General features: G+C 41.1%; 1 protein-coding gene across 2 annotated transcripts; it reads right to left on the minus strand.

Moving 5' to 3' along the window:
- Positions 1-17,144, minus strand: LOC112081320 (ankyrin repeat and KH domain-containing protein 1-like). Of its 2 annotated transcripts, none has more exons than XM_070449259.1 (4): positions 16,703-17,144; positions 3,588-3,741; positions 552-675; positions 1-107 (listed from the first exon to the last, which is right to left on the minus strand). In XM_070449259.1, the coding sequence occupies exons 1-4, from the start codon at positions 16,970-16,972 to the stop codon at positions 20-22; spliced, it is 636 nt and encodes a 211-aa protein (XP_070305360.1). In that variant the 5' UTR covers positions 16,973-17,144; the 3' UTR covers positions 1-19. The 2 variants fall into 2 exon arrangements, with proteins under 2 accessions (XP_070305360.1, XP_070305359.1); XM_070449258.1 differs by having other exon boundaries at positions 552-708.
- Positions 17,145-17,407: the final 263 nt, after the last annotated feature.

Consider the following 17,407-nt stretch of genomic DNA (forward strand, 5'->3'; position numbering starts at 1 on the left):
TCCGTGTGTTCTTGACTGCTTACCGCCCCTCATCCAGCAGCTTCCTCACGGCATTGACATCCCCGTCCGAGCACGCCTCCGCCAAGCTACGGCTGAAAATAACCAGACTGCTACAATTACTGGGACTGTGGCTGCACAGGGCAAATCAACAGCAGGTCAGAAAACAAGGTTACAGAGCGCTGTCACAATTCACACCGTCTAATACTCAACGAAGTTGAAAACAAAAAGGCCTCACTCAGGGCAGGGCTGTACMTGCATTTCATGAACTGCATTTGGCTCAATATGGTGCCTTAAAGCGTTTCAGTAAAAAAGTTTCATCGAATTTGTGAGAACAAGGTAACGTCTATGAATCATGTGAACTATTCAGAGTCCGAGCATAGTTACTTTTTCATCTAAGGAATTGTCAATTGTTCATGAAGAGGGGAAACGCTAACTTGAAGAAAGCACAAAGGAAACATATGGCCTMGACAAGAACATCTTTCTACTGGTATGAGAATAAGGTGTGCTGCACCTTTGTGGTATGAGACTACTAGAGCAGAAGAGATACATACTTGTCTGCCTGGCTGGTGTTGAGTGTGTTTTCAGCCCTCATGCGTGTGAGAGCAGCCGCAGCCTCATCCAGCGCACAGCTCACGGACGACGTCAAGCGGCGTAGCACCTCTGGATCTGCAAAGGCTTTACCATCGGTAGTGGACAGTTTACCAATGCCTTCATAGGCACAGGGCCGTGCATCGAGGGTCACCAGCATTCACAGCACAGCCGCAGTGACCACAAACGCATCCACAGTTAGTGCCGGGCCAAATAAAAACACACACAAAACAGGCATAAGTTAGCCCATGTTCCAACCATGCAACATGTTCAAAGACACAGTGCAAAGAACACATTCTGTCTGTATTATCAAGTGCTGAACAGTGTTGAGGAAACAGAGTTTTTAAACCTAGAGGCGCAAGATCGCGAGACTTCCCGGGAACGCTTGCGAAAGAAACAAAGCAGATTTGGGGTTTGAGAAGTCAATGAGAAGTGAAATATTATTCCTTAGTTGTTAATTTTCTCAAAATCGAAAWGGCACAACCTAGATTCGAGCCAATGTCTTAAGTAGTTGAACATGTTATGTTTCATTCTCATCAAAAACAGCTTTATATCAAAGGTGTGCCTTTGATTTGATGACCTGCATATCTGCAGTTCGGAGTGAGATGACCGTTARACCCAATGACGTGTTTCTGCGCATGAGCTTAGCTAGCCAACATCGACATGACATCGCCTACAAGTGTGATCTGGGATTTCTACTGGAGAAATAGTTTCCGATAATATCAATTGGGGAAACTGAAAACATGACTAAGTGTGTGCATAATATACACTGAATCAATGGAACAGAGCCTGGTGATCAGCCAACGTTGAGGCTTAACAACAGAAKAATGAGCCCAATATTGCCTATGGTATGCAAAAACCACTGCACGTGCCACGTGGTTGGTTACACAGATGTGCAGCAGTTCAGACACGCACACCACACAGAGAGGAACTGACAAAAACACAGGAACAAACAATCACTACGACACATACACACAAAGATAGACAGGAGGCAGACACACGTACGGAAACAACAGAGTCTACTAAAGGCCAGTGCTGAGTCATGATGGGAGCTGTTGCTGCTGTATGGAAATCCATTGTTCATGTTAATCTCCCCCGTGGTGTCCCAGCGAGCCTAGCTACCTCCCATCTCATCTCATCTCATGGGCTGGGCTAGCCTGTACCAGCTCGCCATGCACTGACTGACTGGCTGRCTTGCTGGGGACCAGCTAACCTGCTGCCTGTCTGCACACCACACCGTGCCATCCACAGCTTCATGCACATCAAATCAGACCAATTAACTTCTTTAATTGTTTCAGAAAGCTTTTCTTTCTCTAAAGAGGCAGCAATGACTGTGGTTCTATACAGACAGACCAAGGTTAAGTGCTTTGATGGTCTGATTCAGCTTAGCTCAACTGAGGCCAGAGAGAGACAGTTGTGGCCTGTCTGAGTTGTGGCCTGTGAGCACCCTGCAGTCAACGTTAATGTATTTATTTTATTTAACTAGGCAAGTCAGTTAAGAACAAATTCTTATTCACAATGACGGCCTAGGAACAGTGGGTTAACTGCCTTGTTCAGGGGCAGAACGACAGATTTTTACCTTGTCAGCTCRGGGATTCTACCTTTCGGTTACTGGCCCAACGCTCTAACCACTAGGAAATCTGCTCCCCCAACTTTACTGATTACTGTAATTGATCATATCATTTAGATTATTTCCCCCCTCCATAGACAGTCCCACAGGGTAACTACAGAACCCATAAAACAACCGGATGCAAACCAAAGTAAAACGCAGGGGTTTATGTTGTAGCAGAGAATCTTTTTTGGTGTTGAGCACTAGCGTTTGTGATGTTGGTATTTCTCCCTTGCAGCGTGCCAACTCCACACACCTACAGGGTCATGTCCCAACACAGTGGCAGGAACAGAAACACGAGCACCAGACACAGGCCTGCTAACTAAATTGCAGCAAAATTGTAGGCTTAAATTTATACTCTATTGGGTGGAGATTCAAGCAGGTTTCGGCATTCAAACAATCAAAAAAGACCAGCAGTCCTATTCAATAACGAGAATACGACTGGGCAGCCTTACCATGTAACGTTGTTGTAATTTAACATGATTTCAAATGCATAKTGGGCATGGCAGAGGGTGAAATGTGGGCAGTTCTGAAAACAGGGGCATTCATAAAACTAGGTGAAGGAGTCAGATCATGGTGCTACTATACCAGGCTTTCCGTTAGGAAAATGTGGCACCRGACAATGTGTCCGGAAGGATTTTAATTTACTGGCCATTTGAGATATTTACTGGACCCATATGCATTGGGTGCGTAACTCATTAAGACGTCCACCCACAATGCTCAGAATGACAGAAATCACATTAAGATCATGGTAATTCATCTTAACAGAACATGCAAATCCTGTAATGAAGCAGCCAATAAAACGTCATGCAATTAGCGGGAAAACACAGTTCTAAACAGCACACCTGATACGAGCGGTTCCATATGTGACAGATGAAAATCTCTGTTAGAAACGAGGGGGGAATCTAAAGATGCAACAACTAGGATGGGTTGTTAATATGACTAGGATTGGGCCTTTGGTTTCTAGATAGAAAAAGACAGCTGATATGAAACGCCTTAACAAACGATTGCTTTAATAACAGTTGAGCAATGACTTGAGATGTAAATGCTATTTTCACTCCAGCAGCAGCTCTAGCGCTATCTGACAAGTGATATTCCGCTCAAATTAGGCTCTGTATGCTGTGCGATGAATGAGATACATGACCTCTAACGAATACGCACAGCCCAATTTAATTCCACAAAATTTTGAAATTAACCTATAGACCGATAAGCATGACGGTCAAATGCATTTACATCGACTGATATTTCCATCAATGAATAAAAAGCATTCTTTTGCAAAGGGATCGTTTCTTCTCCCGGTCAATTTGGCCGGCAACAATTCTATCTAATCTGCTTTTCCGTTCGTGGAGGGGGGGGTCAAAAGCCAGCAATTACCCTGTACTATACGTACCGGCTGCTTCTAACAGAGCCTCCAGTCTGGCTTGTGTTTCTGGGTCCACTGTTCTGAGGTCAGCTCCTTCGGCAGCGCTGGACAGGAGCAGCTCCGACGCAGTCTTTAGCATGGGGTTGTCCAGGTCTTCCTGGTCTAATATGAAGGACTCCACCTAGAGACAAGGAGAAACACAAGAGATAGTCAGAACAGGAGGGACGMTGATGCTCATTTTGCCCTATACAGTTGCTGGGAGAAACCTATCGCCTCAATTAAAAATAGTTTTTATTACAATAGTGATTCCTATCATACAGTATTGTATGATCTTATGACCACCGGAAATAAAATAAAAAAATACTTCTGCATATTCTGAGGAAGGTATGGGCAGGCCCATTTCATGATGACACAGGCAGGTATAGTCTAGTAATTGGCACGAGGGCACCAGTAAAAAGAATCCCCAAGCTCCACCCCCTCGRGCATGTTGCCTGGAGACGGAGCAGTACAGTGCTTAGGACCTGAGCCTTGGTGGAATTACATGAACTGATCAGCGCGTTTCCCCTCCCCTCCCTGCGACCTTGACCTCCATACACCTGCCTAACGGCCATCAGGGCAGGACACCCAGCAGGCTGGCTCTGTCCATCTGTCATTTCATGGTCTACAGGGGAGTACATCCCAGCCATCACGGTCACCATTCAGGGACACAGCTGTGTTTTGGATCACGAGAATACCAGCAGACTGAAAGCCGCTCATGTAGCACAATCTGTTTACTAACACAAACACACCCAATCGTACACTATCCCTACAATGTTCTTTACAGACTGGACAACGGACAACTCCATGATATACTGCATGATATCAACAAGCATCCCTGGCACAAAGGGACCTGAAAAGCAGAGGCTCTGCCAAAAGAATTGACCCAATGAACAGAACCGAGTTGGAAGGAGAGGAAGGTATGGTCAGCAACTCTCCATTTCCATTTTTCTTTCACAAATGTCGCTCAGAGAAAAATKATCAAACTGGTGAATATAATTGAAACCATACTGGGGTATTTCTCACTGCTGAGGCACAGCTGGAACTGTTGTGCTCTGTGCTTCAACTCAGGGAAGCATCTGTCTCAGGGGGTGTGTCTGAACAAGAGCGCGGGACAAGAGACCACGTCCAAAAAAGTGACTCATTACCTCGTCCATGCACGTCTGTCTGCGCGAGTGTGTGAGAGAGARACACTGATGCAGGGAGCGGCAGAGAGATGGAGCCTGTAAATGATCTTACATTACGTTATCTTATATTACACTTAGTCTGCAAGGAAATTGCGGTTAATGGGTGCTGGAAAGGAGAAACTCAATCACAGAATSCTGAGTTAAATAGAAGACGGTTAATAACTGTCAAGAAACATGACATCATTGCTCCCAAAAATCTGGCAAAGCTTCCTTGGTCAAATCCCTCTTCTGCAAAATTATCCTGCACTTCTGAGAACTTCTCTCAGCCGGAGCACAATGAGGAAAAACAACATTGACACATTCAATGACATTCCAACAATAAACTCATGTTTGCTAAGGTTATTAGTTACAATCACTTCTAAGATGGTAGAATAACGAAAAAAGGTTTAAATATTGGCATCATTCCCACACAATCAATCTATTGGGTACACTGTTATAATGTTAAGCTCGAGCATTAACCGGTACTTACATATGCCATCTAATATCTGACTCGCCACCATGTGAACCTTATGACAATGAAAAACAACAAGTACTGCGCACAAGAGATTCCCTGCAAGTCAGTGGCCACAAAAACGTACACATAACTTACAATAGCCTGTAGTGATAACCTACAGTTGTACACAACACTGGTCCTTTCTGTAATAAAAAGTTTCCTGTCCAATAGTCTAGTCGATCCCTGACCCTCAGACACACACTGACAATACAGTACAGTGCTGAGCTGCTACAGTACTCAAAATAAGTAGCTTTGCACGAGTGGTGGCTTTTGCGAGCCGGAGCAGCTCATAGGAGCAGGAGCCTGACCAGAACTGGTGCAGACCAGAGCAGTAGATGCAGTCAGTAGTTTGTCAGTTTCTATAGCGCGAGTCAGCTTGATGTACAAGTACACCCCCTGGATAGGACAATAGAATGGAGTTAAAGACCTGCGACAGACTTTCTTGTTAATGCCGAGTGCCAAGCAGAGAGACGCTCGCACTGGGTGCCATTTTTACAGTCTTTTGTAAGACTCGGCCAGGGATCGAAGTCCCAACCTTCAAATCTCAGGGCGGACACTAACATGGTTCACTACTCGAAGCGTCAACGCAAATCAAATCAAATGTTATTTGTCACATACACATGGTTAGCAGATGTTAATGCGAGTGTAGCGAAATGCTTGTGCTTCTAGTGTGTTCTAAATATGTGTGCATGTGCGTCGGTCTACATTTTGGGAGCGCTAACTAATACATTCACAGGGAATGAAAGAATAGAACATCCTGTGGTCAAGGAACCTTGAATAAACCACTCAATGTGARGCACTAGTTCTCCAGTAACAACATCTGCCTTTACCCTCCAACACAAACCCCCAAAGTGTCACTGTAAAATCATGAGTTTTCTTATTATAATTATTTTCACATAGATATTTGTATGACATGGTTTCCGTTAGCTGGTAAACGGCAGCTTTTGGCAGCCTTTTTTTTTTTTAAGCTGATAAATAAAATTCCCCCCCCCCAAAAAAAATAATGCTATTTTATTCATTGATGGAATTACCAGTCGATGTGCTCCAAATATATTTCATAGGCTAATAAATGTTCAAACTGCTTGCAAATTAGTGTCCGGTGTGTGTGCGCGTTTCAAGCAAAGTCCTCATAAGGGACTTCAGCTAAGTGTATCCCGACTGGGCAAAATTGGTGATGACGATGTTAATTATCCCCATTTCCAGTGTRCCTGCCGAGAGGGGATTCTTTTTCCAAAAGAGTCAAATCGAGGCAAATTGTGTTCAGCGTGTCCGGTCATAGTAGTTCTGCTGCCGATCCACATATTTAAGATATGGTGGGGTCATGACTTGTGTCGTGTTATACATAGATATAGAGAGCTATATATATATATATATACATACACATATTTACCTCTATATCTAGCTCTCTATATCTATGTATAACACGACACAAGTCATGACCCCACCATATCTTAAATTACAATACACATAACATTTACTAGCATCATCAAGTAGAAATGTAAAAAGCGTGAGAATTTGAGTGTTGGAAACAAATGCTTTCATAAATGCATGGCGCAAGCCTCGTTTCACAGAAGCATTGTAAAATAAGCTCTCGCTCAATGAACCACCGTTAACGAATTACRTTTATTTAGATAACGTATTTCATTGTCCAACATCAGTTTTAGAATTTCTTTATTTTGTGGCCRCTTAGAGTGTCCTCCTTCCACTGCTGTGGTGCTGAATTGCAGCGGGAATGGGGAGTGGGGCGTGCCGGCCCGGTCATGGCTAGAGGGGATCCAGCTTGTCAAATTAACTTCACACAYTGCATTTTTTTACATTTTAGCTAACCCGAACCCTTTTCCTAACCTAACATAATTATYTTAACCTGCTATGTTAATGATCCTAACCTGCAGCTTAAGTTCTGCTAACCTGCTACAAAAAAAAAAAAAAAATATAGCGTTAAAATATATTTTTYCCATGGCGTACAAGACACTGGGGGATTTGCGCCATCTCAGTGGACTAATCCATTGTGGAGGCTGTGGGGATGGCACAGTCCATCACTCGAAGACATGTGTTACTGAAATTGTATATTTTTCTATTACATAAGAACAAATGGTACAACAATAATTTTTAATTCTATTATTTTATAACAAAAGCGCTTTCTCCCACGTTGGATAGCGGTCGCTGTCAGTGGTTCTGAAACATCAGCGCTCTGTTCCAGCCCTTTTCCTAGACCATGTTGCAAGAATAGCAAAGTTCAGCTGCATATTACGCTACTGCTACTCGCTGTTTATTATCTATGCAGAGTCACTATACCCTACCTACATGTACATATTACCTMAATTAACCTGTACCCTAGCACATTGACTCGGTACCGGTAACCCCTGTATATGGCCTCGTTATTGTAACTTATTTTTTTCTTTATGGTTAGAGGCTTGTAAGTAAACATTTCACAGTAAGGTCTGCACCTGCTGTATTTGGCGTATGTTACAAATAAAATTTAATTTAAATGTATTTGTGTTGAGAACAATGTGGCAGAGCCAGCAGCAGAGTTAGGAGATGAGAAACAGCCCTTGCCTTAATGGTTTAAGAAAAGTGTGGAGAGGAAACCAACTTAATTAGGTCTATAATATATAGGCTAACTGATAAACAATTTCACAAATGTGTCTGTTTTTAATATTTGCTATGCTGTAATAAAGGTTTTACACTTTAATTAAAACAGACACTCTGGAATTAATAATAATTTATTTAGTGTTTACAATGTTCCAAATTGTTAAATTGTATTTTTTTTATATAATAACAATAATAATAACAACAACAAATTTTTCTTGATCTTCTAATTGTTATTACTACTATTATGAACATTATAATAATATGTCATTATCATTAGGAGGCTTAGTATAGCAGCCTTGTATAACCACCATCRAACTGCAGGCCTAAGAGCGCATCCTGTTTAGTATTAATACCATAACTTACTTAAGCATATATTTCAATACTTACAGTTCATTCGCAAAGTATCCAGACCCTTTCACTATTTCCATGTTGTTACATTACAACCTTATTCTAAAATGGATTAAATTAAATAAAAAAAACTCAATCTACACAAGATACCCCACAATGACAAAAAAACACAAGTCACAAAAGTATTCAGACCCTTTGCTATGAGACTCAAAATTGAGCTCAGATGTATCCAGTTTCCATTGATCATCCTTGAGATGTGTCTACAACATGACTGGAGTCCACCTGTGGTAAATTCAATTGATCGGACATGATTTAGAAAGGCACACACCTGTCTATATAAGGTGCTACAGTTGACATAGCTTGGTTTTTGCTCGGACATGCACTGAGGTCGAAGGAATTGTCCGTAGAGACAGGATTGTGTCGAGGCACAGATCTGGGGAAGGGTACATAAACATTTCTGCAGCTTTAAAAAAGGTCCCCAAGAACACAGTGGCCTCCATCATTCTTCCATGGAAGAAGTTTGGAACCACCAAGACTCTTCCTAGAAYTGGCCCCCCGGCCAAAATAAGCAATCGGGCGAGAAGGGCCTTGGTCAGGGAGGTGACCAAGACCCCGATGATCCCTCTGACAGAGCTCCAGAGTTCCTTTGTGGAGATTGGAGAACCTTCCACAAGGACAACCATCTCTGCAGCACTCCACCTATCAGGCCTTTTCTGGTAGAGTTTCCAGACGGAAATCACTCCTCAGTACAAGGCCCATGATTGCCCGCTTGGAGTTTGTCAAATGGCACCTAAACGACTCTCAGAGCATGAGAAACAAGTTTCTCTGGTCTGATGAAACCAAGATGGAACTCTCAGAGCATGAGAAACAAGTTTCTCTGGTCTGATGAAACCAAGATGGAACTCTTTGGCCTGAATGCCAAGCATCAAACCTGGCACCATCCCTACGGTGAAGCATGGTGGTGGCAGCATCATGCTGTGGGGATGTTTTTCCAGTGGCAGGGAGACTAGTCAGGATCGAGGGAAAGATAAACGGAGCAAAGTACAGCGGAGATCCTTGATGAAAACCTGCTCCAGAGCGCTCAGAGACCTTCAGACTGTGGGGGGGCGGGGGGGGGGGGGGGGACGACGACTTCACAAATACAGGTGTGCCAAGCTTGTAGCATCATACCAAGAAGACCTCGAGGCTATAATCACTGCCGAAAGGTACTGAGTAAAGGGTCTGATATTATGTAAATGTCATCAGATTTTATTTTGTAGACATTTGCAAAGAATTCTAAAACCTGGTTTTTGCTTTGTCATCATTGTGTGTATATTGTGTGTATAGTATGAGGAAGAAAACCAATTTTATCAATTTGAGAATAAAGCGTAATGTAACAAAAAATTCAGCACGCTCGTAAGCATTCTTCAAACAGCACTTTCCTGCATTTGCCAGCAGCTCCTCGCTGTGCTTCAAGCATTGCGCTGTTTTATACTTCAAGCCTATCAACTCCGAGATTAGGCTTGCAATACTAAAGTACCTATTAGAACATCCAATAGTCAAAGTATATGAAATACAAATGGTATAGAGAGAAATAGTCTCTATAATAACTACAACCTAAAACTTCTTACCTGGGAATATTGAAGAATCATGTTAAAAGGAACCACCAGCTTTCATATGTTCTGTGCAAGGAACTTAACTTCACTAGGGTAGGCGGCAGCATTCGGAATTTTGGATGAAAACGTGCGCCAAATTAAACTGCCTGCTACTCAGGCCCAGACGCTGGGATATGCATATAATTAGTAGATTTGGATAGAAAACACCTCAAAGTTTCCAAAACTTTAAAAATAATGTCTGTGAGTATAACAGAACTGATATGGCAGGTGAAAACCTGAGGAAAATCCATCCAGGAAGTACTATTACTTGAAAGGCTGTTTTCCATTGAAAGCCTATCCACCATACAAAGACTTAGGACCCAGTTAACGATCTCTATGGCTTCTTCTACACGTGGCCAGTCTTTAGGCATTGTTTCAGGCTTTTACTCTGAAAAATGAGGGAGACACAGCACTTTCAATGAGTGGACAGTGGACATTTCCAGACATGAGTCCAGCGTGTGATCGGAGTGCGCCTTTCTTGTTTCTCCTTTTCTATTGACGAAGCTTTTGTCCGGTTGAAATATTATTGAATATTTATGACAAAAACAACCTGAGGATTGATTTTAAACATCGTTTGACATGTTTCTACGAACTTTTATTGTACTTTGACTTTTTGTCTGGATGTTGAGAGCACACATTGTGCCTTTGGATTACTAAACTAAACGCACAACAAACTGAGGTTTTGGACTAGAGGACATTATCGTACAAACAAACATTTGTCTAACATGGAGACCTGGGAGTGCCACCAGATGAAGAGCAAAGGTTAGTGATTCATTTAATCGCTATTTCTGACTTTTGTGAGCCCTCCTCTTGGCTGGAAAATGGCTGTATGGTTTTCTGTGACTAGGCGCTGACCTAACATAATCGCGTGGTGTGCTTTCGCCGTAAAGCCTTTTTGAAATCGGACACTGTGGTTGGATTTACAAGAAGTTATCTTAAATGGTGTATAATACTTGTATGTTTGAGGAATTTTAATTATGGGATTACTGTTGTTTTGAATTTGGCGCCTTGCAATTTCACTTGCTGTTGTCGAGGTGGGACGCTACCGTCCCACTGCTACCAGACAGGTTAAACTTGCTTTTTTACATGGCACATATTGACTTTTACTTTCTTCTCCAACACTGTTTTTGCATTATTTAAACCAAATTGAACACGTTTCATTATTTATTTGAGACTAATTTGATTTTATTGATGTATTATATTAAGTAAAATAAGTGTTCATTCAGTATTGTTGTAATTGTCATTATTACAAATATATATAATAACCTTCTTTGCCCGTGAAACAGAGAATGTTACAATTAGAGGTTGACCGATTATGATTTTTCAACGCCGATACAAATACGATTAATCGGCAGATTAAAATAAAATACTTTTTCCATATTTTTATTATTTATATATATAATAATTAAAATTGAAGAAAAAAATTATATTTTTAAATCGTCCGATTAATCGGTATCGGCTTTTTTTTTGTCTCCCAATAATCGGTATTGGTATCGGCGTTGAAAAATCATAATCGTCGACCTCTAATTTTAACATACTCTGTTTCACGGAAACATGGTTCTCTTGGGATATACCGTTGGTTCTCAGTTTTCGCGCAGACAGGAATAAATCTCTCTCCCGGGAAGAAGGGGGGGGGGGGGGGGTATGTTGTTATGATTAACAACTTATGGTGTAATTGAGATAACATACAGGACTCAAGTCCTTTTGTTCACCTGACCTAGAATACTCATCAAATCCCAACTGTATTACCTCCCAAGATAATTCTCTTCGGTTATAGTCACGCTGTATAGCCAACCCCCCCCAAGCCGATACCCCGATGGCCCTGAAAGAACTTCACTAGACTTTATGCACACTGGAACCCACATATCCTGAGGCCACATTATTGTAGCTGGGGATTTTAACAAAGCAAACGAGGAAAAGAATGCCGAAATTCTATCAACACATTGACTGTAGTTCTCGCGCTGCTAAAACACTCAACCACTGCTACTCCAACTTCCGGGATGCCTACAAGGCCCTCCCCCGCCCTCCCTTCRACAAATCTGATCACGACTCCATTKGGTTCCTCCCTTCCTATTAGGCAAAAACTCAAACAAAAAGAACCCGTGCTCAGGACAATTCAACGCTGGTCTGACCAATCGGAATCCACTCTTCAAGATTGTTTTGATMACGCAGACTGGGAAATGTTCTGGGTAGCCTCCGAGAATATTAACAACATATATACTGATACGGTGACTAAGTTTATCAGGAAGTGACTTTTGAAACCTACCCTAACCAGAAACCGTGGATAGATGGCAGCACTCGCTCAAAACTGAAAGCGYGAACCATTGCATTTAACCAAGCAAGGTGACTGGGAATATTGCAGAATACAAACAKTGTAGTTATTTCCTCYGTAAAGGCAATCAATCAAACAGGCAAAACATCCGTATAGAGACAAAGTGGAGTCGCAATTCAACAGCTCAGACACGAGACGTATGTGGCAGGGTCTACAGACAATCACGGACTACAAAGGGAAAACCAGCCACAACATCTTGCTTCCGGACAAACTAATAACCTTCTTTGCCCGCTTTTAGAATAACACAGTGCCACCAAGGACTGTGGGCTCTCATCAAAGCTGGGACTGAGAGACTGAAAAACAGCTTCTATCTCAAGGCCATCAGACAGTTAAATAGCCATAACCAGCACATTAGAGGCTGCTATTCTATATACAGACTTGGAATCACTGGCCACTTTAATAATGTTTACATATTTTGCATTACTCATCTCATATGTATATACTGTATCTAAGTCTATGCCACTGACATTGCTCGCCCAATATTCATATATTTTTAATTCCATTGCTTTAGGTGTGTGTATTGTTGTGAAATTGTTAGATATTACTCTTAGATATTACTGCACTGTTARAGCTAGAAACACAAGCATTTCGCTACACCCGCAATAACATCTACTACWTACGTGTATGTGACAAGATTTGATTTAGTAAAAGACCAAGTCCATATTATGGCAAGAACAGCTCAAATAAGCAAAGAGAAACGACAGTGTGTATATGGGTGAGAAAAATACATTTTGAATTCAGGCTATAACACAACAACATTTGGAATAAGTCAAGGGGTATGAATACTTTGCACTGTATAGGCCTACTGCTGCATTGGCCTGTAGGCTATGAGTTCCATGCGCTCTTTTCTTTAGTCGCCAATGGATCCCAGTATATCAATGTGTCCATATGGCAAAGACTGGTGATCAAAATTATAATCAACTAATGTTAGATAAAGTTATTATTGAAGTGAAACTTTTCCACAAAAATGCACATATAAAAATCATAACTGGCACGCAGAACGGTAGAAAATGGTAGGAATTGTAAGCTTCCCCAAAGTTGAAACTCACGTGCCGACTATGGAGTCATAAAATAATTGCCTCTGTTTCCATGGTCGGATTCTGCGAATAGGCTACTTTGAAGCAAGGTAAGACATGCCTCATAATATGAAATAAAACATTCAGGTTTCAAACAATTAAGTATGGTTTCAAATTGCATACTGCCTCCAGCTCACATTGTAAAGTGGTGGGGTGGGTGATGTGCTTGATAGCCAGTTGCCTGCAATTGAATGGAAGGCTCGCTTCAATTACCAGTTGAAAAAAAAAATATATATATATATATATTTTTTTTTTTTTAATTGTGCACCAAAACTGTTTTTAACACCGATTACATTTAGAATTGTTGCACAATAAATGGGCTTATRAAAATCACGTTTTACTCCAGCAGCAACCAGCTGAGGTTTGAGCAGGAGGAATCCCGCTCAAAATAGGATCTGTATGCTGAGAGCGTGCGACAGTTGTGTTGGATAACTAACGAAAATAAACACAAAAGAATTCCACAAAATTATGCAAATTATACTATAGTCCGATAAGCATGACGGTCAAATGTATTTCCATCAACTGGTATTTACATCAACGACTAAAAAACATTATTTTGCAACAGAATTTTCTGTTCTCCTGGTCATTTTGGCCAGCAACAGTTTTATTTAGCGTCTTTCCATTCTTTTTTTTTTATTTTATTTTTTTATACAAAAGTCAGCAATTGCCAGCTAACAAACTCTGATGTGTAACCTGTTCTGACATCACTTATTTTCATACATGACGTCAATTATTGATAGAAACCCTTTAACAGCTGAGTAAAAAAATAMATTCTCAAAATGTTTTCCCTGGCTAGAAGTCAACGAACCTGCATGAAATATCAAAATGTGGGAAAGGAAAATGAGTAAAGTMATTTTGGGTATAAAGTGAGGTCCAAAAATATTTGGACATTGACATTTTTTGTGATTTTGGCTCTGTACTCAAGCACTGGATTTGAAATGATACAATGACTGAGCAGGGTCTGACATTAATGATGGCCCGCTGACCTGGGGCCAGTAAAACCATGTGTTGGGCTAGTGGATCTCGTCTGTCACTGGCCCGACCAGGCCAGCACTCAGCCCATTTTGACATTTACCTGCTCTATTGCAGTCTGCCATTGAAGACTACACGCAAAAAAGTCATGCTATTTGTACTTSAGCAGTATGATTGGCCGTTAATTCAACCACTCTCGTCGCAACTCACATCTTTAGCACTAGAGCAGTACATGAATTGATGCATTCACACAGCCCACATGAGCTGTCTAGAGTAAAAAGAAGCACTCATCAATCCACTTGCTGAGCTTATTTATTATAGGGAAAGTGACTTACAAAAATAAACCTTCAATTCTGAACATACTGTTGATACTGTAGCCCCTAGCCAGATTGATATCTCTTTTGAAATWGACTTTTCTTAAAGGGGAAACAACCTATTTTGTGATGTACAAAAAATGTGACATACCTCTGTAGAAATTCTGATCCGGCCAGTACATTTTTGGCCAACTGGCCTGAATGGGYCAGTGAGAAAAAAAGTTAACATTGGACCCTGCTATGAGGTTRAAGTGCAGACTGTCAACTTTAATTTGAGGGCATTCATATAGGGTGAAYCTTTTAGAAATTACAGCACTTTTTGTACATAGTCTCCGCCATTATAGGGAACCAAAAGTATTTTGACATTAACTTGTAGGCCTATGTGTATTAAAGTAGTCAAATGTTTAGCATTTKGTCATATATTTCTACCACACAATGACTAGATAAAGCTTGTGACTACCAACTTGTTGGATGCATTTGCTGTTTGTTTTGGTTCTGYTTCAAATTATTTTGTGCCCAATAGAAATTAATGGTAAATAATGTACTGTCATTTTGGAGTCACTTTTATATGAATATAATATGTTTCTAAAATCTTCTACATTAACGTGGCTGCTACCATGATTACGGATTATCCTGAATTAATTGAGAATAACGATGAGTGACAAAGTTAGAGGCAAAAAGACCATACCCCCAAGACATGCTTACTCCTCACCATTACCAATAACAGGAGGCTAGCATTTGATGTGCCCTTGAACAAGGTTCTGACTTGAGGGAGTACAGCTACGACCAGAAGTTACTTAGCAGGTTAGGACAATTTATGCAGCATGTTAGGATAATTAACGTGGCAGGTTAGGAAAACAGTTAAGGTTAGCTAAAATGCTCTCCTAACCTGCTACGAGAAGCCACTTCCAGTCGTAGCTGTACTCCCTCAAGTCACAACCCTTGAGMAAGTAACTTAACCCTAATTGCTCCAGGGTCACCGTTGACAATGGCTGACCCTGGCCGTGACCCCACTCTCCAAGGGTGTCTCATGAGGAGTTGGGATATGCAACAACAGAAAAACACACACAAAATTAACACATGCGTATAACACACACTTGTACTGTGTGAAATAGGTAAAATAAACACCGACAAAATTATTATTAAATGTACACAAATAAAAAATTATGGCAATTCAGTAATTCATTTTTGCTCATCACATGAAAAGGTACCCATTCCAATGTGTGAGTGTGTTGCCTTGAACATACAAATAAATATGTTTTACATTAATTGATCATACATATGAGATTCGTTATTTTAATTACAAAACCTAAACAATAACATGTCAACATGAAAATGGTTAGAGACCAGAATAGGTAGAGGAAATAATTTGCAAACTATAAAATGTCACGTTTGATTTGATCACTGGGGCATTTCTAACCCCTGAAGTTACTGAATGATGTTGAATCACCACCACTCGAGTTAACATCTTCACTAACAGCTCAACATCAAGCTTGTAGCAAACATATCAGGCTGTGTTGAGTTTGGCAAGTGTRCCATCAACCATAGCGAAGTACCTGTAAAAATGCTTAAAACTACGTGTTAAGTCATGAGGACTTGTTACTGTAACTACTTAGCGTGCTATTCTGAGAGGGAAAATGTGCCTAGCCAGCTAACGTTAGAACTAAATAGACAACTGGGGTGACAGTTAATAAGCGGATGTATGATTGCATGCCAGTTATTATATCTAAAAGGAGCTAGAACGACTTGTCTTCACCTACCTGTTCAAAACAATTGGCTAGTTTGACATAAACAGGCTAACAAACGTGTACCTAATCTTAGTTAGCCACATTTCAATAATTTGCTAGCTAGTTAGCTAGCAGTTGATGGCGCTGTGTGTGTGCTGCCACAGTACTACGTTAGGCCTAGGTCGAAGCCTCCGCCAAAATATTGCTCATATCATGTCAAAATACAAAACATGTCGCAAGCTTGCTAGCCAATAGACTCTGCAAAATATCAGCCAAAATACAATAAATCTGACTGATACAATTTTAGTTGATAGAAGAAAGGAAGGAGGGTTAATAATATCGTCTAAAGGAACGGGCTTATCGTAGGGAACGTTGACTAACATGAATCTTCTTGCCCAGTTTCGCTGGGTTAGCTAGCATGAGTGGCTTACCTCAGATACTTCATCATCGTCGCTGCCAGATCCGGGGCCGGAGGAAAGCACSGCGGCCGCAGCGAGTTTGAAATCAAGCCTGTCAGCTGCAGGCCCACYAGCCTCTCCAAATAAGCGGACTTTCTTTCCACCAACACCAATCCCTAGGCCCCCGAGTCTGGCTCCTGGTGTGGTTCCAAGCCCCATTCCAGARGATCGCGGAGTCACCGAGTCAATCTCGTCCTCGAAGCCGTCCGTCAGCATTGCCGCCCCGGCTACTGCATCCTGCATACTTCCCTTATTATTTTGTATTCTAATTAACGCAATATTGTCTTAAACTTTCTTTGGGGTTGTTGCTATTTTAGTAATTATGTTTATACTTCAGAAAAATCCAGAAACTCTCCTGAATCGAGAAGAGAATCTCTTTCCACCTAGCCATTAACTTTCTAACAACCTAACTACTTTGCTCAAGTTGTTTTTTACCCCGCCTCTATTCAGAATCATGCATATTATTGGTCAGGAAAATATAATACCGACATATGGTTGGATAGAATGTGGTTGGATACGGTTTGTCAGAGTAACGCACGCRACGTCAAGGTAGGTTTACGAAAAGGCTTTGCTATTTAACGCCTTAAAACTGAATATTTGGAAGATGATTGACCCTTGCACTATATTAAAAAGTCCAACTTTCGTGATACGCCAATCATTGCACCTATCAATAAAATA

Source organism: Salvelinus sp. IW2-2015, linkage group LG20, assembly GCF_002910315.2.
Source record: "Salvelinus sp. IW2-2015 linkage group LG20, ASM291031v2, whole genome shotgun sequence".
In the NCBI taxonomy this organism is placed as follows: Eukaryota; Metazoa; Chordata; class Actinopteri; order Salmoniformes; family Salmonidae; genus Salvelinus; species Salvelinus sp. IW2-2015.